This window comes from Molothrus aeneus, chromosome 11 (genome assembly GCF_037042795.1).
Source record: "Molothrus aeneus isolate 106 chromosome 11, BPBGC_Maene_1.0, whole genome shotgun sequence".
In the NCBI taxonomy this organism is placed as follows: Eukaryota; Metazoa; Chordata; class Aves; order Passeriformes; family Icteridae; genus Molothrus; species Molothrus aeneus.
Window position 1 is genome coordinate 10,443,057 of NC_089656.1, and position 21,421 is coordinate 10,464,477.

At 38.7% G+C, this 21,421-nt stretch overlaps 1 protein-coding gene across 3 annotated transcripts in view; it reads left to right on the forward strand.

Moving 5' to 3' along the window:
- The window catches only part of CHD9 (chromodomain helicase DNA binding protein 9), a 79,541-nt gene extending 61,271 nt beyond the window's left edge, over positions 1-18,270 (forward strand). For 2 of the 3 annotated variants that reach the window (XM_066557539.1, XM_066557537.1), the window contains 16 exons: positions 67-156; positions 950-1,053; positions 1,180-1,297; positions 1,962-2,019; positions 2,375-2,417; positions 2,576-2,795; positions 2,916-3,118; positions 3,342-4,250; positions 6,378-6,541; positions 7,498-7,770; positions 8,530-8,698; positions 9,634-9,773; positions 10,261-10,482; positions 11,274-11,402; positions 13,402-13,506; positions 14,821-18,270. In XM_066557539.1, the coding sequence (XP_066413636.1) occupies positions 67-156; positions 950-1,053; positions 1,180-1,297; positions 1,962-2,019; positions 2,375-2,417; positions 2,576-2,795; positions 2,916-3,118; positions 3,342-4,250; positions 6,378-6,541; positions 7,498-7,770; positions 8,530-8,698; positions 9,634-9,773; positions 10,261-10,482; positions 11,274-11,402; positions 13,402-13,506; positions 14,821-15,687 (3,814 nt within the window). In that variant the 3' untranslated portion in view covers positions 15,688-18,270. The remainder of the gene's footprint in view (positions 1-66; positions 157-949; positions 1,054-1,179; positions 1,298-1,961; positions 2,020-2,374; positions 2,418-2,575; positions 2,796-2,915; positions 3,119-3,341; positions 4,251-6,377; positions 6,542-7,497; positions 7,771-8,529; positions 8,699-9,633; positions 9,774-10,260; positions 10,483-11,273; positions 11,403-13,401; positions 13,507-14,820) is intronic. The other variant, XM_066557538.1, reaches the window with a different exon arrangement.
- Positions 18,271-21,421: the final 3,151 nt, after the last annotated feature.

Consider the following 21,421-nt stretch of genomic DNA (forward strand, 5'->3'; position numbering starts at 1 on the left):
ACCATCCACAATTATTGAAAGCTTTTTGAGTTCTAATATTTGTATTTCTCTTTTTTCTTTATTTAGAGTCTTACTTCGAGTAAGAATGCTTTATTACTTAAAGCAAGAAGTCATTGGTAATGAATTCCAAAAGGTCTTTGATGGAACTGATGCCAGGTGAACTATAGAGAGAGTATTTTTATTGTTTATTTCAAATGTCAGATGAATATTCAAGAATCTCCCTAGACCTAAATAAGACATGTTAAAACTAAATGTGTTTATCCTTAGGCTGTGAGGAACATGTTTTTGTTTTCTCTTTGTTTACTAAACACTTCATCAACTTGACATGAGGAAGTCCTGATTCCTCTTCATGAATCTAGCTATATAAAGTAAAATAATATGAGTCAAATAGACTGAAAAAGTGAGTGAAAGATAGAATTATGTACTTGACATGATAATTGGCAGGTTTTCATCTGCTTTTGATTATGTGCTGTGTATTCCATTAAGCCTTCGTGGGCTTTTTTTACTTTTTTTTTTTGTAAAGGCAACTATTGCTGTTTGGAAATTCTTGAACTCACTGCTCCAGGAGCTTGTGGCAGATAGAAAGTTGTAATTTGGTTCAGAAATATTAGTGAAGAACAGTCCCTCTCATGCTATTAAACACTAGCACAGATAATCCTTGGTTTGCAATGCTGTGCAAGCACAGGCTGCTGGGAGTTGGTGAAGTTCATTTAGAGAGGAAGAGTGTTGTATACTGGTTTTGCTTTTGTGTTCTTTCTCTACTACTGGTCTCAAATACTAAATACCAAGCTGTCTGGGTGTTTTGTATTGCTGGTTTTACTGTATTTATGTGCTTGAAGAGAGAAGTTTAAAGTCCCACATGAAGTAGAAATATCCTAAGAAAATACAAAAATTTATTTCTTCCTCTGAATTCTATTGATGTTGGTATGCTCTTGGTGATTGTCTTTAGTGAAATTGATGTTTGGGTTCCTGAGCCAGACCACTCTGAAGTTCCTGCTGAGTGGTGGGATGCAGATGCAGATAAATCTCTTCTAATTGGAGTTTTTAAACATGGTGAGTAATGAGGGTGACTGTGTATCCACTTCCCCACACCCCAAAATAAAAACACCCTACACTCAATTTTTTTATTTTTGTGTGTACTCTGGATGTTGAATTTTTGCCACTTTTTTTCTATTGTAGGTTATGAAAAATACAACACTATCAGAGCAGACCCAGCTCTTTGCTTCTTGGAAAGGGTTGGAAAACCAGATGAGAAAGCAGTTGCTGCTGAACAGAGAGCAAATGATTATATGGATGGGTATGGAAGGGAATGTTTTGGGGCCTTAAAGCAAACAAATCTGAATTAACATGCTGTACCTTATTCTCTTCCTGGTTTTACATGAGTTTGGTGTCATTGTTGTAAGGGATACTACTTTGATTTTACTCCCATAGGGTGGAAAAGAGGATTGGTATAACAACTACTGAAGTTTGGGATTTCACAGTTAGGGGAAAAATGCAGCAACCTGTTATTGGCAAGGATTCTACCTTGTGTTGACATGTTAGCAATACTACTTAGACACTGAAGTGCAAAAGCATTCAGAGGTGGAGTGCTACAGACCTGTTCAACTTGATTTCAGGTCAGCTTTTCATGTCTTAGTCTTGTGTAGCTGACCAGTGACCCCAGTAGATCAATGTGGGAATTACTGGTAACTGCTGAAAGAGACAACTGCTTTTATTCATTGCCTCATCACTCAGGCTTTTTAGTTGTGGTCATAAAGAATATCTTTGGAGGATACAGTGACTTGGGGGGACAGGATTAAGCCAAAGCTGCCATGAAATACATTCTTCATTTCAAACAGAAAATTAAATACAGTATCTTACTAAATTTAAATCAGCTTTGCTTAATTGAAAAGAATGTAAGAACTTTTCAGTTAGTAGTGTAAAATATTACTAAAATGGCTTTTGTGTTGAAATTTTAACAGGGATGTGGAAGATCCAGAGTATAAACCAGCACCAGCACTGTTTAAAGATGACATAGAGGTACAGTAGGCACTAATTTATGGCTCCTTTTAACACCCATTCACTTAGACACTTTAACACATGTTCACTTGTACTTTAATATTTCCACCTTTTTGTTGAGTAAATTATTACTCTTTTTTCTGTATTTCTCTAAACTGATAAAGGTTACTCCATGAGTTTCTGAAGTTGTCTGGGTGGGTGGGAATGGTAGGAAATTGTTGCATGTTTCTGTTGTATGCCCTGTTAGCCATTTTTCCAAATTATTTGTTACTTTTGTTCTTTGTCATATTCAGAAATTGTTGTAAGATGTACGTTTAACCTAAATCTCTGGAGAGGGCTATATTTTAAATTGTGCTTCACTTCTGGTTTTTTTCAGGATGATGTTTCATCCCCAGGTGATCTCGTAATAGCAGATGGAGGTAAATCCATAAAACTACAAATCTGAGCCGGTTGCTGTTGTGTTTTAAATTGTTTAATTCTTGTGATTCTTAGCTAAGATCTAATTACCTAGTGTAGAACCATAGACACCAGCAGTAATCAAGTTCTTTATTTTTCCCATGACTTGGTTTTCATGCAGATGGACAAATGATGGAAGGGGACAAAATCTATTGGCCCACTCAGTCTGCCTTAACAACGCGGCTGCGCCGCCTGATAACCGCTTATCAACGCACCAGTAAAAACAGGCAGGCCCAGCAGATCCAGCCAGCATTCCCAGTACAAACCAGTATGATGCAGCTGCCATATGAAGAAGCTGCACTAAATCCAAAGATGGCTGCTAAGATTGAAAGACAGCAAAGGTACGTGCAGCATGCAAATGTACTTTTTCAGTCCACCCTTATGTTAGAAATGGTAAAGATGTAATGTGTGACACGGTGAAGAAATTGACAGAATTTCACATCCTTTTCTTGCTGGTCAAGATGGACAAGAAGAGAAGAAGCTGACTTTTACAGAGTCGTGTCCACATTTGGAGTGGTGTTTGACCCTGAGAGGGGACGGTTTGACTGGACCAAGTTTCGAGCAATGGCTCGGCTGCACAAGAAAACTGATGAGAGCTTGGAGAAGTACCTGTATGCATTTATGTCAATGTGCAGGAGGGTCTGTCGCCTCCCCTCAAAAGAAGGTGGGTGTGTATGTTTTTAAATTTGTATTGTCAGTGCCTACCTTTAAAAGGTTTTTCTTTCATGTGTTGGAAGATAAAAATGGGGGAGGAAGAATTAAGTAAACTTGTTGAGGGTAAAATTGAAAGCTTATAATGGGGAGACATATCTTAACTCATTAGTCACCTACTTAAAGTAGTGATAGGTTGGTTTTGGCAGATTCTCATTTGTTTTGTTCTAATCCAGAACTCGTGGACCCAAACCTTTTCATCCAGCCCATTACCGAGGAACGCGCTTCCCGGACTTTGTACCGCATCGAGCTCCTGCGCAAAGTGCGGGAACAGGCCCTCAGGCACCCCCAGCTCTTTGAGAGGCTCAAGCTGTGCCAGCCAAACCCTGACCTGCCTGTCTGGTGGGAGTGTGGCACTCACGACAGGGATCTGCTTATTGGAGCTGCTAAGCACGGAGTCAGCAGGACAGATTATCATATTCTTCGTGATCCTGAGCTCTCATTTATGTCTGCCCAGAGGAACTATAATCAAAACAAAGTGGCTCTCTCAAGGACTTCCACTCCACTCTTGAACCAGTACCAGATGGCATTATCTGCTTCTCCTCTTACACCTCAGTCAAGACTGTCAGATGCTAAAGTGAATGCTTTTGAGGACACAAAAGCTAAAAATGAAAATCTGAAAGAGGACCCTCAGTCTTCTGAAGATGAATCTATGTCTACAGAGGAGACACAGGCGATACTGAAATCTGAACCTTTGAGTCCCAAAAATGGCACCCCAGTACAAATGACAGACCACAGACCTAGCGTGAAGGCTGAGACAGACAGACGCATGGTGGCAGCAAGGACAGAGCCTCTAACGCCAAACCCAGCTTCCAAAAAACAGAGAGTCAGCAAAAGGGGGTCTGACTCTAGCTCTGACTCAGACTCTGACTCAGATAGATCATCCTGTTCTTCCAGGTCATCATCTTCATCCTCTTCGTCTTCCTCATCTTGTTCCCACTCTCGATCTGGCTCTAGCTCTTCATCGTCCTCATCTTGTTCTTCAGCATCTTCATCGTCCTCCTCGTCGTCCTCATCGTCATCGTCGTCATCATCATCATCGTCTGAAGAGAGTGATAGTGATGAAGAGGAGGCACAAAAACGTGGTATGTGTGTAGTCTTACTTCTGCAGTATAATTCTTTACTGAACTAGTTTATTCTTAATGGAAAAATGTCTTTAAAAGGCTATTAAATCCCACAGAAGTAAACTTTATTAAACATAATGTAAATAAACATATTTGCTTGATTCTTCCAAGTGAGTTGGAAGAATTTCAGGAATACTGCTTTTTGTTTGCTTCATATCAGTGCCTTGGTGAGGTATTTAGGATGTTTTGTGATCCCTAAGCAAGGTTGCTGTGCATGTGTTTCATGTGTGGGAGAGTGGAATGGACAGCATTTTCTGGAAATATACTCTGTGTGTGTATATTCCCTATTAGGGGCTCTTTTTCTAAACAGATCCTTTAGGTTTCCCTGTTTGTTTTTTCCACTCTTGCTCACCTGTCTTATGTAGCTTCTTCATATGTTCTTTCATAAAACCTGCAAGCTTCCTTCTGTCCAAACTTGAGTCATGTCAGCTGATTTCTCTTGTGAATTTTGCAGTGCCCAAACAATGTTTTTGCACTGAAAATTTTCAAGCACTTAAAAACTTCTTTAAAAATTCACTTAATAAAAAACCTGCTTAGCCAAGATTGAGGTGACTGCAGCACATAAGACCATGTAACACAGACACAGTGAAAGCTTCACACTGGAGGCAAAAACCTCTGAAGAAGTGATTTAGAGTTTTTAATAACCCAACCATTCATTATTTAATACACTTCTTACTTTGCTGCTGTGAAGTGGCCTCTGTTTCCCCCTCTGAAACTCAGAATATGGAAAGATTTCTCTGTGTGATAGAAACGGTAATAGAGAAGGGAGGAAAATGAAGGCAGACAGTGGGAGTAAGAACCTGTTTTTTTCCAATGCCTAAGGAGAAAAGGCATTGTCTTAATCAGATGGATCTCCTTGTCCATGGAGATGACAAGTGGAAACCATGGGGTTAATTTACTGGGGAGATGATTACTGAGCAAGTAAAATTCCACTTAGAGAAAATTACTAATATGCTACTGCCTGTAGCAGAGAAAGGATGTTTTTAGAGACAACAGTTGGTGTCCAAACAGTAAAACAATGACAGCAAAGGAATGCTTATATAACATAAATATTCAGCTAGAGATTGTGGTTACCATAAGTGTGCTGCAAGTCCAAATATTAGACTTGTTTTGTACCAGCTCAGTCTGTTTAGGCAAATAATCCTGCCTTCCTCAGACTGCAGAATCTCATAAATTAGTTGGTCTTTTTGTTTTGAAGGTTTTTTTCGTGGTTTTGCTGTTAGTTTGAAGAGATGGGTATAGGCTGGAAAGATCACTTAACTTAATCTGTATTTTAATTTTAAGCCTGGGTTTTATTTCATTGGTTATTCAATGGCAGTGACCCTTTGGCATACTTTCCACATTTGAAGCATCTCTGAAGGGAGTGCTGGATTCTATCAGATGACTCAGTACAGAGCTATTGTTAAGAACAAATCTGATTTCTGAAGAGCTGCTCCTCTTACTCCTTGTGCTGCTGTAGTAGTTAGATTTTTCAGGCCACACTTTTTGTTGTTGTTTCAGACTGTTTCCCCATGTCCTAGGGAAACTTCTGTTGTCTGAATGGAGGCAAAAATGAAATACTAATGATGAAATATAAGAAAGTCAGAGGACACACTGGAAAGATAATGGGAAAAATCCTCAATGATCAAAAATTGAACAACTGAATTACGCAGGCACACGTGTTCAAGGCATGGAGCATCCAATATTCCATGCAGTAAACAAAATGGTTCTTTTTAAGTACTCTCCCACTGGATTTGCCATGTGCTGGTGATAGACACCTTTGCTTTCAATTTAACTCTATGCTTTAGTGAATGTTGTCTTATTAAGTAAATATGTTAAGTGAAGACTGTCTGTTAGATGACTCTGAAGCATGTCTGTTTCCACATAACTAAATGTTCAACATCTTAAGCTTTGAAATACTGACAGGAATACGTGTGGAATTTACATCTCTAGAAAAGGATCAGCCTGAAAAACCTGAGATTAATTCTTCCGTTGAACTTTATGTTTGGACTTTCTCTGAACATGGTTGTGTGTGTTTTATTCACCTGGACCTCTTACAGTGAGTGTCTAATTCCCTTACAGCATAATGATTTTGATGGTTTTATTTAGCAGAAGGAACTCCACATATAAAAGCCTACGATGAAGAGAGTGTGGCCTCTCTGAGCACCACACAAGATGAGACACAGGACAGTTTCCAGATGAACAATGGGACACCAAATTCTGGTTATCTCCTACAAGGTGGATACATGTTGGCTGCATCCTACTGGCCAAAGGCAAGTTCATAATGCAACCTTGAAAACCAAAATAGTAGTTGAAGGTGGGCTCTAACATGAATATTCTGTTAAGTATGATAGAACCAAGAAGCAGGGGAAATAGGATTTTGAGCTTCAGGACCTTTTAGATGTTGTTATGTTGACTCCTGAAACATGCATTTAAATCTAGGTACTGCTTTTCATAATTTTTGAAGGGGAGTATAACTGCAATGTTACAAGTCCTTGGCACATTGTGAAAAATTGCATTCAAAGTGTAAAAAGTTGACTTACATCAAATATAGCAGAGAGCCTTGAACTCAGAAATAAGTGTTTGCTTACAGAACTTGTAATTTTAGCAAATTTATTTGACAAATAACTGTGAATTATCAGAAAATCCAGCAGTTTTTGTAGTCTCCATGTACTTAGCTGAGTTTACTGGGACTTGAGAACTGTGTGTTATGGAGGTGTGTGATTATTATCTGTGTTTGGTGCCCAAAGGATGGGAATGAGGAGTTACATGGTTTTGGAAGCTAAAAGGAGACATGCATAGTAATCTGTAGGTTTAGTTTTATAAATGCTATTCGCTGTGTGTTATGCTGCTGCTCACAGCTTCAGATCCTGCTAACAGTGAGTCAAAGCCACACATACAAATACTGCTTTGGTAGTTACCATATCTTTCCTTTAAAAATCAAATGTCTAATTCCCTTACAGCATGGGAGATAGTGTATTTCAGTTGTTTGCCAGACCCTGCACAGATGAGGGAAATCGCATATTTGTTTGGAGGTACATAGTGAAATTAAGTACAGAAGTGCTTTCACCGATTACAGTGAATCAGTACGAATCCAGGAACTTGAAAATCTTCAAGTCCAGTGATAAAAATGTTGTCATTTCTCTTCTCTGTAGAATTAAGAGCTCATACATGAATGTAGCAGTGTAGGTAAGCATTGCTCTTACAGAATGACTTTCTCTTCTTTCAGGATCGAGTCATGATTAACCGGCTGGACAGCATTTGTCAGACAGTGCTGAAGGGCAAATGGCCTTCAGCCCGAAGGAGCTACGACAGCACCACCGTGGCATCCTTCTACACCACCAAGCTGCTGGACAGCTCAGGGCCAGCTGCAGAGTACAGTGAGCCCAGTGCACCCACACCCCCTCTGGCAGCTGTAAAAGAAGAATATGACCAGTCTCCCCAGCTGTCAAAGGTGAAGAAGCATGTACGAGAAAAGGAGTTTACAGTGAAAATCAATGACGTATGTTTATTTTTATTGCCCTAGGACCTGGTTGCGATTGCGGTGTGCGGCATGCTTTACCTGCAAGTGGCTGCCTGCTCTCACTCTCACTTCTTCACACACTTGTTTGTGGGTATTTGGGTCTGCTGCTTCTGGGCACTGAGTGTTTGGGGTTTGGGTTTGGTTTTTTGGGGAGGGGGTTTTTCTGTGTTCTTTTTTTTCTTTTTTTTTCTTTTATTTGCTTAAGCCACTGGAAGGAATCTTTTTTTTTTTTCTGAATTGAATTTTTGCCGTGCTGATGCTTCCTCAGACAGCTTGTTTTATGCTGTTTCTAACAAATCTGGTTAGTATAAAAAGGTATTTCTGCTGCTCAGCTTTTTTTTAACATTTCAACAAGCACTTTATTATTTCATGGTCTTTTAGAGGATTACAGGAAAATTTCCTGGTTTAAATGCAGGCTAGAAGCTTCAAACATTTTGTTTATCTGAAGTTTGAGACCTATTTGTAGCACATAAAAATATGTGACTATTTGCTCTTGTAGTTGGGTCTAGGACTGGATTCAGGAGGTAAACACCTTACCAGTGTCTGGATTTTTCAGTTCAGATGAAATTTCTGTTCATATTCTGGTTTTACATGGAAGAACAAGATTGTACAAGGTCTAACACAGTGTTTTCATTCTTTCTCAATTCTGCTGGAGTAACTGTACGTGAAAATCCTGATTGTGAAGTAGTTTTTTCTGCTTCAGCAGAAGCTCTTCTAATCCTGGCATTTATTTAACAGGAAGGTGGTTTGAAATTGACTTTTCAGAAGCAGGGACTGTCTCAGAAAAGGCCGTTTGAAAGCGAGGAGGGTGCATTGGGTCAGCAGCAATATCTGGCTCGGCTCCGTGAACTCCAGAATGCTTCAGAAACCAGCCTTGTCAACTTCCCAAAATCACTTCCCAAATCAGGTACAAAACATGTCAGAAAGGAGAAGGGCAATGTAGTATTAAATCTGCTGGGTTCTTCTGTTGATTTCCATGAGTTGCCAATGGAGAGAGATGTTTGCAGTGTTCTAAACTGCAGCCTGGAGAAATTCTCTCCAGTGTGGAGACATTCTGGTTTGGAGCACCTGATGCTTTATCATAGTGTCAATTACTGGAATGTTAATTTAGTAGAATGATGCCATTATACACTGTAAACCCCCTCCAAAGATTATTTTAATAATTATAGAGTGCAGCACTGTACACTGACAGTAATCAGTTTAACTTAGAACTTAATGTGGCTACTTTGTAAATAAATATGAAGAGTTCCAGATTTATGCCTCTGCCAATTTGGACTCTTGGTAATCTTCCTTGTGTCTCATATAAAGAGGCCATGGAGGACAATTAGAATTAATTTTTGATTTATAGCCAAAAACTTACAGCTTGTTTCATAACAAGATAAAAGTAGGTATACTCTGACAAGTAAAAATGAGCCTGAAGTAAGGAGTTAACATTTGAATTAAAATACTAGAAATTATTAGAAATGGGTGCTTAACTTAGACCAGCTCCTGCTTAAATTTTGCAACAAACCATTAAGGTCTTGCTAAACATTTGTTTAGGGATGTCTGCGTCTCTGTGTATATGATATCAACAGTTTTCAACCAGCTACCATCCCTGTACAGATATATTTGGAGGGGGTGCAGGAGCAGTAATGAAATTTTCATAGTAAAGTGGCTTTCAGAATCTGATATTCATGATGCTTTAAGCAGTCATAAAACAAAGGGCAATTTATCTTCGTTGTTACATGTAGAAATTACATGCACTCGCAATAATTCAAGTAATTTTATTTCCTTTTTGTATTCAGACATGTTTCTCTTTATAAAATAAGCATCTGACACAAGTTTGATTGCATCATTTATTAGGTACTTCCAGTCACTTAACAGCCAGTGCCAACGGAGTCATCGTTGACAGTCAGCCTGTAGTCAAAAAGAGACGAGGAAGAAGGAAGAATGTGGAGGGGGTTGATGTCCTCTTTATGAATAGAAATAAACAGCCTAACCATGTAAGTAAACTTCATTCTGTTTCCAAAAAAATAAGCTCAAAATTATTATTATTATTATTAAATTATTAATGCCTTAATTGAACATAACCAGCTGTCCTGCTCCACAAAAGCTTGTAGTCAAAACTTTCAGGTTTGGGATATTTTTTGCTGCTAGTTTATGATTACACAGATGAAAACTGGAGGAGTGTCATTAAATATTAGATATTTAATACACTATCAGTAACTGTTTTTTAAAATGTAACTTTAATTCTGATGAACTTTAACAATGTATTATTAGAAATTTGTGGCTTGACATAGCAACCTTTGGACATACTTGCCTGCAGCTCTGTTATGGGGCCTCATTGGGCAGTGACTTGAAGGGATTTCTTTGGCATGAGCAAGTTCTTGAGTGTGATCTGCCAAACTGTGCCTTCCATTGACTCATACATGAAATAATTGTGATGGCTTGTTTTCAGTGCAGTAAAGAAGATGTTTTTAATTTCTCCAGGTTAATCCAGGTATTAACTCCTGCCAGGTTGCTGCAGGAATAAACCCAGCACTCACTTACACACAGTCCCAAGGCATGCTCGATGCAGAGAGCCCAGTTCCTGTTATTAACCTAAAAGATGGAACAAGGCTTGCAGGTGATGATGCCCCTAAAAGAAAAGATTTAGAAAGGTGGCTTAAAGAACATCCTGGATATGTTGAAGATTCAGGAGCTTGTATTCCTGTGAGTATTTCTTTCACTTCTCCCTAGCTAAATAGTACAATAGTTCACATATTATGTATTTTGGTTTGTATTCTGTGTTACAGGGAATTATTTCCTTGTTCTTATGTTCCACATAGGAAAAGGAAAATGTCCATTTCTTTTTACAGTGTGAGGTCTCCAAGCCTTCCTTTTGTCTCACAAATGTAATTGTCAAGAAAAGCAATACCAAATCAAGACATTTGATCTTTGTATGATTTCACTTAGTATTTAAAAAATTATCTAGGACAAGAAAACTCATATTACTGTGGTACTAATGATAGGAGGTGAAAATGTGTAACAGCATAGTGATGTGCAAAAGGATTAAAGAACTTACTGTGGAATGCATCTCGTACTTACAGTACAGTGCTGTGGTAGTGATGTTTGTGTGGGTATGATCTTCTCATACTGTTGCTTCTGAATTTGACACTTTTTAATGTAAGAAAATCATATGTGTGATATCTGGAATAACAACTTTCCTTCTCCATGAAGATGATACAAAGCAGCAGCAATCATCCAGACAGTTAAAGCACTGTTAAAAACTGAAAAATTAGTAAAGCAATGGGCAGAGGCATCAGAGAGATAATGTAGTGCTGTTTACTGGACTGCTTATTAAATGATTGTGATTAGTGAATAGGTACTGGCTTTAAAATATTTCTGAAGTTGAAGTTGGCTTCAAATTAGTACCTGGCTCAAGAGAATGCTTACAGAGATCTTACTGTTTTTAGAGCAGTTATATCAGAAGGATAATTGGCTTTTTAATTCCTTTATAACAGAGGATGCAGCTGCACGATGGGAGACCCAAACAAAAAAGACACCGTTGTCGAAACCCCAATAAACTGGATGTTAACAGTTTGACTGGTGAAGAACGTGTTCAGCTCATAAATAGAAGAAATGCAAGAAAGGTATTCATGATACTGTTCCCATTCTCATACTCCCCAAATGAAAAGTTACTCCAGATGAAGAACTTGGTATACCACACTTGCTAAAATTTTCCCAGTGTACACATGAAAGGTTTTTGTTGTAAAGTTTTGGCGCAGAACAAAAACGTTAATTACAATCTTCTGGTAAATTTTTTGCTACTATGAAAATACATAAGATACAGATAGAAACTTAGCCCATGGTTTATAGAACTGAACACTCTGTATGATGCAGTGTGTATGCCATTGACTCAGACAGAGGCAGGGCCACTAAAATACATGTTCAAAATGTGTTATCAAAGTGGCAACCTTGTCAGAATTTTAAGATTTTTTTATGATCTTCTCATTACTATTTTTGACAAAATTATTTTGGTAGTATATCTGACATAGAAACTTGTCCTTTGGAATTGAGGCAATCCTCTGTACTGGATGATTTTGCTTTTTGCTTTTTCCAGTTATGTCTGCCATTTGCCCTTTATGGATCTACCAGTAGTATTGGCTGTCAGTCACATTTCTATGTGAAATGGTAGGGGAACAGGACAACAAAAGAGGAAGGGGAATTCTTGTGTCAAAGGCAGCAGTGAAGATGTGAGAGCAGGCATTGAATTGAATTTTGGTGCAGGTGGTCAAAGTTTGGGAACAGCACAATGCATTTGAACAGGCTCTGGGGAAGGCTAAAGGCAATATTCAAGAAAAGCATGCAGAACATCACTGGTGTCTGTTGAGCAGATCTGGCCAGATGTGCTTGATGGTGTCTTTGAATGTCAGTGTAGCACCAGAGCAGCAGCCCAGGGGGAACCTTTGAGCTGTTGTGTTCCTGTAAGGAGCATTTTCCCTTTCCCCTGTGGCACTGCCAGCTTCTCTTTTTGTTAGAGCAGCTACAAGGGAAGCAGGATGGGGTTTTTTTGTTGCTGCTATATTAAGGTCAGGAGCTTTGTCCATCTGTACAGGAGAGCGAGGCAGAATTTGAGTCTTTAATCTCTTCAGTGTATTGAGACAGCAGCTCTGAAGGGGAACCAGAATGGTTGTGAGTCTCTTGAAACTGAGATCTGTGGCTGCTCTTCAAGAGCTGTGCCCTGAGGGATCTTGTCAAAGTTGAAGATCAAGGAGTGAGAGATATGATCTCTGTTTACTGTGAAAACCTGTGTTTTCATGATGGCTTTTTTCCTCTCAAATTTCCACTCCATAGCTGGTACTTGGGAATTTAATTAATACCAGGTTTTCTATGTATAAGTTGTCTCCAATTTCTGTGTATCACCAAACCTGTTTTTGCTCATTTACTTTTTTAGTTCTGTAATAGCAGGGAGTGAGGGACCAAAAGTAGCCTAGAAAAATATGAGTTTAATTTGCAGTTTATAGAGAAAGTTAAGCAGAAACTGGAAAATCTTCTTTTTTTTCTTTCTGGATCTGAATAATACCTCTCATTAATTTAAAAGCCTCACTTTCCTGCTTATATGCTTTTATTAGGATATGCTGTTTAGTAACTTTAATTTGGCCTTTTTTGCATGGAAAAAACCTCAGGAACTTAATTCATGATGGCAGAGCCTCTTAAATATTTTTAGAAGTTGACTGAGATGAGAGAATAGGATTTATATACTGAATAAAGGAAAAGCTTAACAGGGTTGTACTTACAACCTTCTTGGTAATACTTGAACCACTGTTCTCTGTTCATGTGGTTACTCTTCCATTCATTGCCTGTCTAAATAAATATTAAATATTAAACATCAGTGGGAATGTCAAATACTGAAGTCTTGAATTGAGTTCAATAGATGAGTTTGAGTTTAGTAGATTTAGAACAAATCACATACATATCTATCACCAGGAGTCAGCCAAAAGCTGCACCATGCTCCATGATAATTTGAAGTGAGGCTTTATTTGTACTGTGTAATTCAAAAGGTAAAAATGAAACAGTGCCAGGTATTAATGTTGCCTTTTTTCTTATCAGTTGTCACATATTCACTGACTTCTATCTTCTGATTCTCAGGTTGGGGGTGCATTTGCTCCCCCTCTGAAGGATTTGTGCAGATTCTTGAAAGAAAATCCAGAGTATGGAGTGGCTCCTGAGTGGGGAGAAGTGGTAAAACAGTCTGTAAGTATTTGCAGACTAAGATAACCATGACATTAAATCTATCTGAAAGGAAACAAGGCAAATAGAAAAAAAATGCATGCCAAGAGGTGTGATTTTCATTTCTGGTATTACATTAACAGCAAACATGAGGCAGTGTCAGCTTTCTGCCAGCTTAGTTCAGTAAATGCTTTGCTGGTACAGCTGGAATAGGAGAAAGGGGTGGAACAGTGACTGGCAACCTCAAATTAGAGATTTTGTTAAAGATGCTCTAATACTGTGACTTCTCATGTCTTGAGTATAGCCCAGTGGCTTTTAGCAAAGATATTAGCCAAGAAATCATTTAAGAAAGATAATACTTTCTCTAAAGTTCCAGTTGGGAACCAAAAAATGCTTAATTTTAAATACTTATTTTACTTTTAGCATGCACCTATAAGAAATCAGGATAGTGAGGATACTATCAGTCTTGCCTTGAAGATAAGGACATATTTTGAACTTCAAGAAGTTGTATTGTATAGTGTATACCTCTGAGTAGAGGTATAAATACTAGCAGAATTACTTTGAGAAAGTAGTAATTATCTACAGTAGAGAAGAACAGAACTTGAGTTCTGAATTTCGCTAGTTGCATTAAGCTAATACAGATCAGAGTTATTTGCTAGGGGAAAAAGGCAGTTATACCATGGTATTGAGTAATATTTGATCTTATGGTTGCCTTTTTAAAAAGGAAATTTCAAGACAATGCATTTTAAAGGGAATATTGGTATTCATTGCAATTCTTTGTTATTAGGTAGGAGGTCTTAAAGTGGTGAAGCAATACTATGCAAATCCTAAATAGAAGTACTAAGAATTTAATTTAAATTCAGGTTGAGTCTTTATTGTTTTTTCTTCAGTTTATGGATGAGATTAAATATGAGGACATTAAAGAGACACTAGCACAAATAAAAAGGGCTCAGAGATTGTTGGTCCGTGTGCAATCACACATATTTAACTTTAAATTGAAAACTAATTAAACTGTCAAACGATTGCTGTGTGATAATATTTCAAAGCAATGCTAGTTTAGACCTTAGATGGAGCTGGCTCCTATACTTAGCTATATTTGGCTCGATGTGCCAGGAAACCATGAAGGGTGGGTTGGCAGAGGGTGTGAGAAGAGCCCTCACAGTGGAGATGGGCCTTCAGACATTTGGGATGCGGTAGCACGGGGTCAGCCCCAATTCCAGGGAGCTGAATGCAGATGAGGCCTTCGCCACCGCTCTGTACCCTCGAGTTCCCTGTTTGCTTTTCCTTTGCCATCCTGGAGCTCCCGGATCGCACTAAAGTGCCGCTGTGTCTCTGCAGGGCTTCCTCCCCGAGGGGATGTTCGAGCGCATCCTGACGGGCCCGGTGGTGCGGGAGGAGGTGAGCCGCAGGGGGAGGCGCCCCAAGAGCGAGATCGCCAAGGCCACGGCGGCCGCGGCCGCAGCCTCGGCGCACAGCGTGTCCGTGAACCCCCTGCTGGCCAACGGGCTGCTGCCCGGGGTGGAGCTGCCCGGCCTGCAGGCCCTGCAGCACAACCTGCACAACCTGCAGTCGCTGCAGGTGACGGCGGGACTGATGGGAATGCCGGCCGGCCTCGCTGCCGCCGCGGGAGAGGCCAAGAACGTGGCGGCCATGTTCCCCATGCTGCTCTCGGGGATGGCCGGGCTGCCAAACCTGCTGGGCATGGGAGGGCTCCTGACAAAGTCCACGGAATCCGCTTCGGAGGAGAAAAAGGGAAACGATTCGAAGGAGACGGATGCAAAGAAGGAAAGGACAGAAGACCAAAACACGGACACTGGTGGTGAAAACTCTGTTTCCAGTTCTCCTTCGACATCCTCTGCCGCCGCAGCTGCCAATCCTCTCTCTCTTAACCCTTTACTTTTGTCCAACATACTTTACCCAGGGATGCTTCTCACTCCAGGCCTTAATCTTCATATCCCAGCTTTGTCTCAGTCTAATATTTTTGATGTACAGAACAGTGAAAGCAATGACACGGGCTCAGCCAAGCCCACAGAAGAAAAGGAGGAAAATTCTAGGGTTAGAGATCAGGAAGACAAAGGGGGAACAGAGCCAAGCTCTCACAATGAAAACAGCACAGATGAGGGTTCAGAGAAAGCAGATGCTTCATCTGGATCTGACAGTACATCGTCTTCATCTGAGGATTCGGATTCGAGCGATGAAGACTGACCCCAGACTCTGCACTTAAATTATAAACTGATTTTGAATTTATTCTTTAATTATTTCATTGTAAATAACCCAGTGTTGAGTGCATCAATGATTTACTGACCGAACATTTCAGTATTTGTTTAGAAGTGCAAACTGCTTTCAGAGACGTTTTGCATGTAATATTTCTTGAAGTTCATAAGTTTCTGAACTTGTATGTACTATCAAATACACAATGGTGTAAAATTACAACAAAAGGCATTATAATTTTGTTGGGGGGTTAATTTTATGAAAATAATGCTCAAGTAAGAGCTGTATATTTAATATATTTGCAGTGAACACAGAATACTTTATGCATATTATTGATTTAATTTGAATATAGTTTTACAGCCTCCTTGACACTTATAATTTACAGATCAAAACTCAGCAATAATTTGGGCAGCTAATGAATGTCATGAAAGCTGTAGAATCTACATCACCATCCATTGCTTTAATTACATGAAAATGCTCTAGTGTTGTGATGCACTGCTGTTTCCAATTCAGGTACAAGTGTGTTTAAAAGAAGATAAATTTTTCCCAATTAGCCAATTAAACTGGCTACCTGTTACCTCAGCTGAGTTAGTTTAGGAAGTTTACATTGGTTTCTATTACTTGTTTTCAGGTTTTGTTTTGTTTTTTAAAGACATCCTGTATGGCATGTTAAAATCTGAGTTACTTGAGATAAGACTGTTGGGGTTTTCTTTCCCCCTTATTGCAGCTGTTCTCTTTGACAGCAGTAAGGGGGAAATAAAGCAAAAATTGTCTTATCTCATGCTACTTGGCACCAGGTCTATTTAGTTTACACCTTGCAAAGTTTTGGGCTCCCTCTGCAGAATTAAAAGTCCCAAAATGAGGAGTAGTTTCCCCAAGACTCAGAAGAGGCAAACTGTCATAAAGTGCCACTGAAAAGACCTTTCAACACTGCATAATTCATGTAAAAATTGTTTGTTTGCTTTGTTTGTGTAGATTTCTATTTGTGTTTTATGTCATAAAACCTCCTGGAGCTCCCAGTTAATAATGGTAAATAAAGTACAGATAGTTTTGAACTCCTTTTGAGTTTAAACTTCTCTGCAGATTTAAATCTGACTAAATATTATCCAAAATCATTATTGGGATATCACTTCATATATTATGCTGAGTTACCCACTAAAGAAAAAAAGCACTTTGAATAGTAAGGAAGACAAATTATTCCTAGAAACCACAGTAACAGGGCATAAGGCATCTCGTTTCAAGTCCAAATCCTTAGAACCCTTTACTATACAAAATCTAAGATTTGATGTGTGATACGATTCCTCCTTCTTCTTAAGCTGCTATTACTCTGACACAGTCGAGGCCCAGATTCACATTTACAGAACTTCTGAACTGACTGAGACTTCAGGTGACCTTGGTTACATCATTTGCGGTCCAAGAATAGGCAAGTGTTAAGAGAAAATAGATACAGGTACTAGTGAAAGTCATGGAAAAAGCTTTACAAAGGGATAAATTTAAAAATAAAAAACAAAAACTGTATATTTTGATATAGTTCTGTTGCTTGCTTGTACAGTAAAACAACTGTGTTGTTTTTTATCAAGAACTTTACCAATGAAATATAAGTTTCTATGTGCAAAATAACTAGCCCCATGATTAGAAGCAGTATTAGATGTAATTACACAATTATACAAGTACCATTTGGATTGTGCTGGTTACGTATTTTCCCAGATAGTATTCTGATTTTTGGCCCTTCATGCAGTGTCTTAGCAATAGTGAAAATCAAAAACTGCCAAGAGAAGGGGGTAGCCAATTCTTCGTCATTAAAAGAAAAAGTATTTCATATTTAATATTTTGCCCTTTGTGTAATATAGCACTTTTATTTAACTAGGATGCATCTATGAAATAGCCAAAGTTTTACAAGCAGTTATTAACTTCGTTTGCTGATGGAGTATGTCAACAATACCATCACTTCCCACCCTTCCCCCACAAAACAAGTCCTAAATCTTGTGGCTAAAACCTAATTTATATCAGATTTATGAAATAAAGTATTTTCCTATTATGGTCAAGTAAGTTTGGTTACTGTTCTAGTGATTCTTTCTATGTAATAAGGCAATTACAGTTTCAAGTAATGAAGGCTGATGTAGACTTGAACATAATTATATTTGGGTTATTTTTCATCAGTTTGATCCAGAGGGGGAAAAAAGTGTCCCACTATCAGCTAAACTATATGCAAATACGGTTGTATAAAGTTAAGGGTTATAAGGAAACCTCAGTAGAATTACACTAATACTGAAGTTAAAATTAAAAGGATATCCAAGGTGATGATAAAGTGTGTGTTGGTAGTTACTAAAAACACCTTAGCTGTTATTGCCTTGTATTTCTATCCCTTGTTTCAGGCTTCATGATCCAAGTCTTAGTCCAGGTTTTTTTTGGACATTTGCAATATTTGCCAGTTGTGTTCTGTGTAGTCTGAATTTGCTTTCTGTAGTTGAACAAGCGTCTTAAAAAGTCATTTGTAATTTATTGAATTACTTTCTATGATGTTCTATAGAGCAAATGGAAGTTTAATTATTTTTTATTAAACATATTCTTTGACTACCCGTGATGTCGGCCTCAGTATGTGAAAGTAATGCTGTGTAAGGATTAAACATGGATCTTCCAGCAGCAAAACTCAAGCTTTCAGTGCTAAGTTTTAAAACTGAAATTATTCTTAAGACCTTAAAAAACCCTGCAAACAAGCCAAGGACATAACACACCTACTGCCCAAGACCATGGTTTACTCTTGTGTAATTTTACTGGGAATCAATTCTCTCTAATTCTCTTATCTTACAATCAAACCAGCTGTTACTCCCACCCTTCAGTACTTATGCTTAGAAAAGAATGTATGGTCTAGGTTCTGGGCCAAAAGTCGCCTTAATTTTAAATAAGCATGTTAGCAGTGAAGTAAGTACCTTTTCAGTCTTTAAAAAAAAAAAAACAACTTTGCATTACTTTCCACATCTTTATTAAAGCTTTTAATTATGTACACAGCACTTAACTATTGTATTTCACACAGGGCACAGACATTGCTTCTGAACCCAAGTTGTCTCCTGCTTGTCCTGTGCCACCTGGCATTGCATTTGAATGATTCAGTGGTATCCTTATTGATTTCAGTCTGAATTTTGTCTTCATATCCTGATCATCCTTTTTGAGCTTCTGCAGATGAGTGCACAGGTGATAGAAGGTCACATATACATGAGCTCTGTTCTCAACTTCTGTTTTCCATGGAAGTCCTGCAAAATCTCTAATAGTATTTTTTAAAATTAGTTTTAGAATCCAGTTGTCTTGGTCTATAAATTAAAATATAAGGATCTATTTTTCAGTGGAAATATTGCCAAGAAAGGTGATGTAGGCACTCTATTGGTGGTTAGTTTCTGGCACTCCTTTGAAATTTTTCTAAAGTGTATGTGGGGTATGATGATTAGAGAAGCCTCTTAACAAGGTGTCCAGGGAAAAGTCCTGTCCTATTTGTTTTATTTTGTGTCTGAGAAAATGATTTGTGCCATGTTATTTAGTAATACATTTTTGATGGATTGCTCAGTTGTGACCATGCTGATCACCCATTAAAAGGAAGGTTTGATGAAGGTCTAATTCAAGCTGTAGCAAGATGAAATGTGCCTGGTGTTCGGGCTTAATATAAAGGGATCTAGAGGGTAGTGTTACATTAACTTATTTGTGATGTGCAAGTTACTAACTGCTAGTTTTATGGGCAGTTTCTGATCTAGTTCTATTACACCTATCATTACCTTCCACATGAGCAGGCTGTTTCAGTGCAATGTGGGATTTACACTGCTGTAGCTGAGCAACATTTAAAATTTTACATGTGTGCATTGCTGGACCTTGGGCTGGCGGTGTTGTCTGTAGAGCAGACTAATTGTACTGGTGTAGCCACAGGAGTTTACAAAATAACTGTGCTGGCTTATCTAAATGTCCCTAATGTTACACAAACAGGCAGTATAATTTCTTTGTTACGTTTAGAGGAAAAGAAAATAAAGATAACAGCTTTCCAAGTTCTTTTCATGATTTTGTTTTATTGAATGCTGCCTCCTTTCAGGTTCTTTCATGCAAGGAAGGAAGGAAAATATAATGCCCAAGATCCTTCATGAAGTTAAACTGGAAAATGAGGATTTGTTTGCTCTGCCTCCTGTGTGCTTCCAGTGTGAACGAGACCTGACAGTGCACAATTCTCATTAGTGCTCCAGGTAAGGTCTCATTAATCAAAGGGAGGCTGGTTTGGGAAATTCTTGGGATCCTAATGATAAAAACAGTGGCATCATCTAGAGAGATGAGAGCGCTTTCCCTAGTGCTCACCAAAACTGGTAACAATCCTCACACTGTTTTCTGCTCTCAGACAATAAAAACATTTGATTTGTCAGCTCCTCTGCTTGACAGTGTTTGACCTGTGTGCAGCAGCTCAAAGCAGGGGCAAGAGCATGCTCCTGGGGAAGATTTCTGAGACTACAGGACTGAAAAAATGTATTTTACTGGGGGCTAGCCAAGCAGCTTTGAGGGACTGAGGCTGAGAGGGTGTTTGTGGCTGTTACTTGTCATACTGGTAGCTCTAGCAGTAGTCAAAATCATTCAAATAATTAATGTGCCATATGAGGTAACTATTATTCTTGCATCTTTTTAATGGGGGATGAGCGGGAGGGAAAGAGGGGAGAAGTGGAGAAATAAGTGAAGCTAAGTTCTCAGGGATAAAAAACATTTCACTAAAATGGTTCTTGAGTTTTCAGTATGCCATTAAATGAAAACTTTTTTGAAAAGTTTTCCACACAACAGCAGTCAAGTTAAACCATTTCTTCCTGAAGTCCTGATGCATGAAACCATAGGGAAGTACACAGGTGTAATCACAGCATAATAACCTTCCCTTTAACCCCAGCTTTATCTTTGAATATTCTGAGGGTTTGATCTTCCTTTTTTTTTTTTTTTATATGAGGGATTTTTAAAGAGCAGATGAGTATTCCTCAGTAGAAATTAAATGCTGTAATAAGTTATTGCTGCTTTGTGTTTTAGTAGATAGTGTAAATTTAAAGCCCTACATCATTTATATAGTCTTCTGGGTGGCAGAGAGCTTCCCATCAATGCTCTGCATAACTCAGAGCAGGAACCTGGCCGCACTGCGAAGTTCACAGCTCCTCTGTGTTATATAAAGGATGTAAGATTAAATACAACCTAATCACTTGTTTTTAATGTTGTAAGTTGTTCTGGTAGTCTGGGGACTGCAGGTTTGGGGTCGGGGGGGACCCTGCTGGTATCACCATCTTCCAGTGCCAGCTCGGGCTTTCTGCAGTTCTCAGTGCTGGGTACTGATTGTATTTGTGTCCTGAATCACATCTCAGGTCAGTCAAATCATCTTTTCTTGACATTTATTTTCCCCTGAAGCTTTCAGTGTTCATGAAATACCAGTAATACAAAATCAAGGTGACAGAGTCAATAAATCTCTTTTAATCAAGTGCAGCCTGTTTTACTGATCACTTAATTGACATCTACCTGCTCTAGGACTTAAATCTTATTTTTGGCAGCCTCTTCTTTGCTCAGCTGAGACTTGACCAGTGGGAGCTATTTCTGTCTTTCCTATCCCTCAGTGCCTCTGTACAGCCTGTACCCTGTGTATATATTTGTGTGTATATTTGTGTACAGCCCGTACTCCACACTCTGTGTACATATTTGTGTATATATTTGTGTATGTATTTGTGTACAGCCCGTA